The following is a 6,639-nucleotide window of genomic DNA, read 5'->3' on the forward strand; positions in this document are numbered from 1 at the left end:
TTCTTAAAAAGTGTAGCATCTTGTTTAGTTGTTTTACTCTGATTTATGCAAAAAATTTCAAGTTGGGAAAACGGGGTGTTACAGGAATCCATTTATTCGTCCAAATGTTAATGGTATTGCCATCACCAACCATCCAGTAGCTTCCCTTATTGAGCAAGTGTCTAGCCTTTAAAATGTTGTTCTAGGTATAACTCAGGTTGGAGGTGGGTTTGGCTTGCAGGAATGAACATTTAGGGTGGTATTTTGCCTTGATCGAGCACTTTGGAGATAAGGGAATCTTCATTAGTGGTGAGTCTCCAACCCTGCCTAGCCAGCAGAGCTTCATTGAATAGGCTAAGATCTCTGAAGCTCAAGCCTCCTTGTTTCTTGTTGTTGCATAACTTTCTCCATTTGACCCAGTGGAGTTTATTATTATCCACATTGCTGCCCCACCAAAAGTTGCATATCATTTTTTCTATATGACTGCAGAAGCCCTTAGGGAGGAGAAAGCAGCTCATAATGTAAGTATGGATGGCCCGAGCAACAACCTTGATAAGGGTGCTTTTCCCAACAAAAGATAAGTGCATTTCTTTCCAACCTTTTAATTTTTTCCACATTCTGTCTTGAATATAGTTAAAAACTTCTCTCTTTGATATGCCAATAATTGTAGGCAACCCCAGGTATTAGGAGAAAGCAGGAACTACTTGCATAGGGAGGAGGCTCATAACATCCATTTGATCCAGGGAAGCCACTTTTTTGCTGAACATCAACTCAAATGTGCAGAAAATCATAGGAAGGTAAAGTGCAGAGTACCATAGGATTACAGACCGAATAGGCACACTAGGTGCTCACAATATCCAGGGCTTAGTCCACAGATCAAAGAAAAAAGAACCAAATCCATAGGTTACAAATAATAATAAAAAAATGGTCCATCGCATCATTCAGCGATTAAATTGCTACCAGAGGCTTCCTCACCCTCCTCATCATCATTCCCACCTTCATCTGCATTATCATCCTCATTGCCTTCCTGCTTACCCTCAGCTGCAACATCCTCTCTCTCTCTCTCTCTCTAAGGAATGGATCATTAGCTCAAACTGAGATTTCCTTTCATCCAACATTACACATGTGTCTTTAAGAGCAGCCACAATTTTCTGTTTTGTCATCAACCCTGCAACAGGTACAATTCCAGATGTTCCAACAATGTCTGGAACATGACTTGACCCAAACAGTTTATAATGTAGAGTAAGAGGAGATTCCCTCTTCTTAGGAACATCAGCAGCAGTTATAAGACTAGGATGTTGTTCCAACATAATACTACACAATAAGGTGGGAAAAGCTATAGGAAAGTTAACAGCATCAGTCTTGGCATGCTTGACAGTTTGCTCAAAATATACTTTCCAACATTAATTCTAGTTTTTGTGCCTGCAAAATAGATAAATCTTCCCAAACTTGTAGCAATGTCAGAAGAATGTGTGGTTGGCACCCAATTTGATGCAACAATCCGATTAAGAATAACATACTTCACTGAGAGCTTTCCAGAAGAAATCTTCCCCTTTTTGGGCCAAACTTTCACTTTGTTTGCAGTAATTTCCTTGCAAACCTGATTATCAGTAACTTCCAGCTCAACAGTATCTACTTCATCAATTCCTAGGAATTTGTTGATAATGTTGGGGGGAGAAGTTGACACACTGTCCTCTAACATACACATTCTGATACTCTTGACTTAAAGGGTTGTCATAGTCTTCAGAAACATTCACCATAAATTCTTTAACAAGCTTCTTATAGCAACCAGCAATATTGCAAACAGTCTTCATAAGCCCAACTTCCTTGATCATCTCAATCACAACTTCCATCTTTAAGGCTTCGTTGCCTAGCTCTCTTTGCAACGCCAGCCTCCTATGAAAGATGAATTTCCACCTTTGAGCATTCTCAGGATAATGGAAAGACATCTTGTCAATGGGCACATTAGACACATGTTGTGACATCTTCTTTCCTGCAGATTTCTTTGAGGCCGTAGGGATACTGTCTTGATCATCCTCCTCAACATCGTACTCAGACTCACTAGAAGAGATAATCTTCCTCTTCCTTGACCTTCCAACAGTGGATTTTACCTGCACCTTACTCCATCCTTTCTTGGGTCCAGCTCCAACAGTCTTGGTTTGGCTTTTAGGGGTTTCAGTCACAAAGGCATCACTCTTTCCTTTGGGAGTTCTAGAAATTGCAGGAACAATTGTCTGGGGGGTCTAGTCACAGAGGGACCAGCCTTTCCTTTGCTACTTCTTAATCCCTTAGCAACACTTTGATAATTCTTCAATAGTTAGTATTTTTACAGTCAGTTCTAAATAGTTTTAAGTTAAGTTGAATCAATTCAAAGTGCTTTTATAGTCAAACTGAGCAAAAAAGAGAATTTTGAAAATATCCAGTTATGTTAGTCATTCTTGTTCTAATTCTCTCTAACCTAACAAACTCTTGGAGTTTTTGTTCTTTATTTATTTTTATAGGTTGAGTTGACAAAGTGAACTTAGTTTCGAGAAGTCATGAGTGGTTAATTCAAGCACGAAATCAATGTTGTGAAGCATGAAAGACCGATGAGCAATGTTCAACACGAGACAAATTTCCAGCAAGTGCAAAACCATTTTCTCTACTAGCTTTTTTGTTGATGTCAATTGTGTTTTGCATTGATCGGCATATATGATATGTAATTGGCCTTCCTATCTTTCTACTGACGTGGTCTCCTTCCACCACATTTGTTCATTACTTGCCAAAATTTGATGCATTTGCCACAAAGAAGAAACTGAATGCACAAGGGCCCACTTTCACTACACTAATGCAGCAAAGGAAAGGTCCAGCGAGAGTAAAGAAAGCCTAAAAATTTGGCACACGTGGAGGAGCTTATATCATAGAGGGCGTGTATAAAAGCCAAGTAAAAGAAGAATAAAAAGGGGGACAAAGTAAATTCGCAAAGAGAAGAAAAGAGGGTCACGACATAAGGGTTACGACGGCACTATTGGGAGATCAATTGAAGGGTAATTCAACTAGCTTTGATCATCAATCAACTGTAATTTTTTGTGTAATTCTCAATTCTCTTTTACCTTTTGACAAACATCATGAGTAGTTAGATTCTCAATTGTTAGGGATGAGATTATCTAGATGACAACTTTTGTCATATGACTTTATTTTGATTATTGATGAAGTTTATTGAATCATTTTTCTTATCTCTGCTCTTAATGCTTTTATTGCTTGCCCGCCTCTAAATTGATTTACGGTTTATATTGGGAATCGGAAGTTGAATTTATAAACACTTTGAGATAAGAAATTCTTTCCTTTGTAATCTAGGAATAGATGCAAACCCTAGAAACCACTTGAGAATTCTTGTTCAATTATGCTTAATTATAATCTTAAATTCACTAAGGAATTAGGGGTTATTTTAGGATTAATGATTTTGTCACTAAGGAATTAGGGCAAGAATAAATTAGAGAATTCGGTAATGATTTGATAAGTCGATTCAATTGTCATATTCAATTCGATAACTTAAGATAGTTATCTAGTGAAAGTCATCCCTGACAACTTTATTATTATAAAGTTCAAACCAATTTAATTTGCTTAATTTTCATTATTGCAATCAAACAAATTCAGTACCTTTTTGTTCAATTAAGTTATAAATACTATTCGACGGTATAACGCGATCCTCGAGTTCGACACTCGATCTTACCGTTTTAATTTTACTACTTGCACGATTTCGTACACTTACGAAAATCGCTATCAAACTTTCAAAATACTTCTGAACTAAAGGGACATCATCTTCGTCCAGATTATCAACATACACCACATCCTCTTCTTCCTTCTTAACGGATTGATCTTCTTCAAGATCCGTCTATTTCTCTTCTTAAGAAGGAGAAATCACACCCATTTCTCTAGAATGATCTTTCTTTTCTGAGGGTGTTTCAGAGCCTGACTCATTACCAACAATATTAGCAGTATTATCAACCTGCTTGTCCTGTTGGTCCAAAGATGTTCTAACATCCAGCCCAACATCCTTTGGCCAAAAGCTTGCTCAGGAGAAGTTTGAGCAGATTCATCAACAATATTTTCAACACCAGTTTGAGGATTATCAATATCCATATTTTCAGTGCTATCAATGGCAGCGTTCAAGTCTTCTAACCCTAGTTTTCTACCAGATTCATAAACTTCAGAGGTTATGGTTTCATCAAGGTTGCCTTTTTCAACCTCAGAAGAAGCAACATCAGGAGCAATCTTGACTGTTACTTCAGCATCAACATTTTCGGGATCCTTCTCAGAAGTGCCAACATTTGGTTCGACAATGGTAAATAGGAAAGGGTTTTCCTTTTCGTACATTCCAGCCATGCTCATTGGGGTCTTTGATTCACCCCTTTTTGACTTAGAAGGCTTCTTCTTCTTCGAAGCAAATTTGGTGGAAGTTCTCCTTTTAGGTTTACTTGGAGGAACCGTAGATATGGGTTCGATCAACTTGGTAAAAGAGGCGTTGGTCTCTTGAGATTCATAAACGATGGTTTGCTTGGATGTAGGAGAGGTTGATTTGCTAGACATGGTGATTTGGTGATGTTAGTGAAGGTTGACGAAAAGGTGGGGACAAGACGGTTGAGATAAGAGAGAGGGAAAAAGAGAGATGTTTTTGAACTTGGGAGAAGAGAAAGTGTAAATGATGATTAAGTGTAGGTTATTGTGTATCGATGACAGTTTTGGAAATTCATAGGAATCAGCAAAAGAAACCCAAACAGTACGATGAAGAAGAATAAAGAAATTAATCACATGGTTTTAGTATATTTTAAAGTTGAAACCATCTTAACCATTGGATTTAATCGGATGGTTGTTAATTGCTCCTCTCATCTCTCACCATAACAACTCATCTCACTTGATATGTATATGAGACAGGATCCGTTGACACCATGTGTAAGTTAAAAGACTTACACCAAATCTCAACCATTGAATTTAATAAATCGCACGCTCCATAATAAATAAAAACTTAGCAAAATTAGAATCTAAGCATGCAATCACTTCTCTTCTCCAGTTAGAAACCTTCTGAACCTGTTTCTTTCATGATGAATAAACTCTGTATTTGTTTATTGTTGAACGAAGATCCATTCTATCATCAGCGATCTCACCTCTACAGACAACTACTACCTTCAAGTCTTGTTGATATCTTAATTCCTTCAATATATACCATGTTTTCTCGGTCTCTAAAAAATCTCCATTCCAACTTGTTTATCTTTTTGGTGAAAATATCAAGAGATTAATTCAATTTTATGACGAAAGTAATTGAAAATTTTAATTTCACTTTTTCTATTTGATACCTCTATTGGGAAAAACTCAGGTCCCACATCGGATAGACAAGACTCTTGAGAAGAGTTTATAAAGAGGAGGCAATCCTCACCTTACAAGCCGGTTTTGTGAGGATGAGTTAGGCCCCGAATTTCAACATGGTATCAGAGCTTGTCGAATTCAAGGGCCGCCTAAACCTATTCACGCACCAAGCCCAAAGAGTGCTGGGCGTGAGGGGGGTGTATTGGGAAAAACCCAAGTCCCAAATCGGATAGACAAGACTCTTGAGAAGAGTTTATAAAGAGGAGGCAATCCTCACCTTACAAGCCGGTTTTGCGAGGATGAGTTAGGCCCCGAATTTCAACAACCTCTTTTCCCCTTTTGCATTTTCGTGATACATATAGTTACTCACAGTGGCGGATCTTGGTTAGGACCCATGGGAGCCATGGCACCCGCCAAGTTTTCTATATATATTAGATCAGGCGCAAAATGTTAACACTAGTATACAGATGGTGCAGTGGAAATGATGGTTGTTTTTCTTTCAAAGGCCGTATGTTTTCCTTTGTTCAAAAAAAGGCTCTTATGGGAATCGAACCCGCACCCCCTATTGAGGCAAAATCCCTAATTAATTTTAAAGATAACAAACCTTGATGATTAAGGAATTAATGGATTTTGATTAATTTGTTGGTATTTAACTTGTGCTCTTGAGTGGTCAACTAAGACAGGAACAAGTTTCAATTTATACCAAGATACAAAGAATCAAAGAAAATAAAGACTTAAAGAACTCAGTTAGAGTTCAGAAAGTTAAAAAGATTTCAGAAGGTTGGACAAAGTTCAGAAGGTTGTTCATGATGAACATCAAGAACCAAGCCCAGAAATTCATGAACCAAATGAAGAACATGCAAGGTTCAAGTACAACCCAGAAATTCATGTGACATTCATCTGTAAAAGTCCAGATGCATATCTGACCGTTCATCCATATGAACCCAGATGAAGATCATGATGAAAACAACAACATTTTGAAGTATTCTCAAGAACACAACAACATTATGAAGTATTTCAGTTTGCCCAAAATTTCTAGTGAAAGTTGATGGGTCCCAAGACACGTGACATAAGACCAGTGGTCACTCTCCAACGGCTACAAAGGCTCAAGAACTCTATAAATAGAGATCAAGACATTAGCATAACACACACCTTTGCAAAGCATACATTAAAACAACATATGAGTGTTTGAAGCTTTAGCAAAAACATTGATCAACACAAAGATTCCAGAAAGTCTTCAAAAGTGTAAATCAATATTTCTCTTATCTTTTTAAAGATAAATCTCTCCCTCCATTCTTCTCTTGTCTGATCTATGTA

The 6,639-nt window shown here is 37.6% G+C and overlaps 1 protein-coding gene across 1 annotated transcript; it reads right to left on the reverse strand.

The window, feature by feature from the left end:
- Positions 1 to 916: 916 nt before the first annotated feature.
- Positions 917 to 4,548, reverse strand: LOC112418063 (uncharacterized). Its single transcript, XM_024774256.1, has 5 exons — positions 3,968 to 4,548; positions 1,680 to 2,190; positions 1,374 to 1,579; positions 1,101 to 1,293; positions 917 to 1,048 (listed from the first exon to the last, which is right to left on the reverse strand). Exons 1-5 carry the CDS (start codon positions 4,546 to 4,548, stop codon positions 917 to 919), a joined length of 1,623 nt encoding a protein of 540 aa, XP_024630024.1.
- Between the last annotated feature and the right edge of the window lie 2,091 nt (positions 4,549 to 6,639).

Source organism: Medicago truncatula, chromosome 1 (assembly GCF_003473485.1).
Source record: "Medicago truncatula cultivar Jemalong A17 chromosome 1, MtrunA17r5.0-ANR, whole genome shotgun sequence".
Taxonomy (NCBI): domain Eukaryota; kingdom Viridiplantae; phylum Streptophyta; class Magnoliopsida; order Fabales; family Fabaceae; genus Medicago; species Medicago truncatula.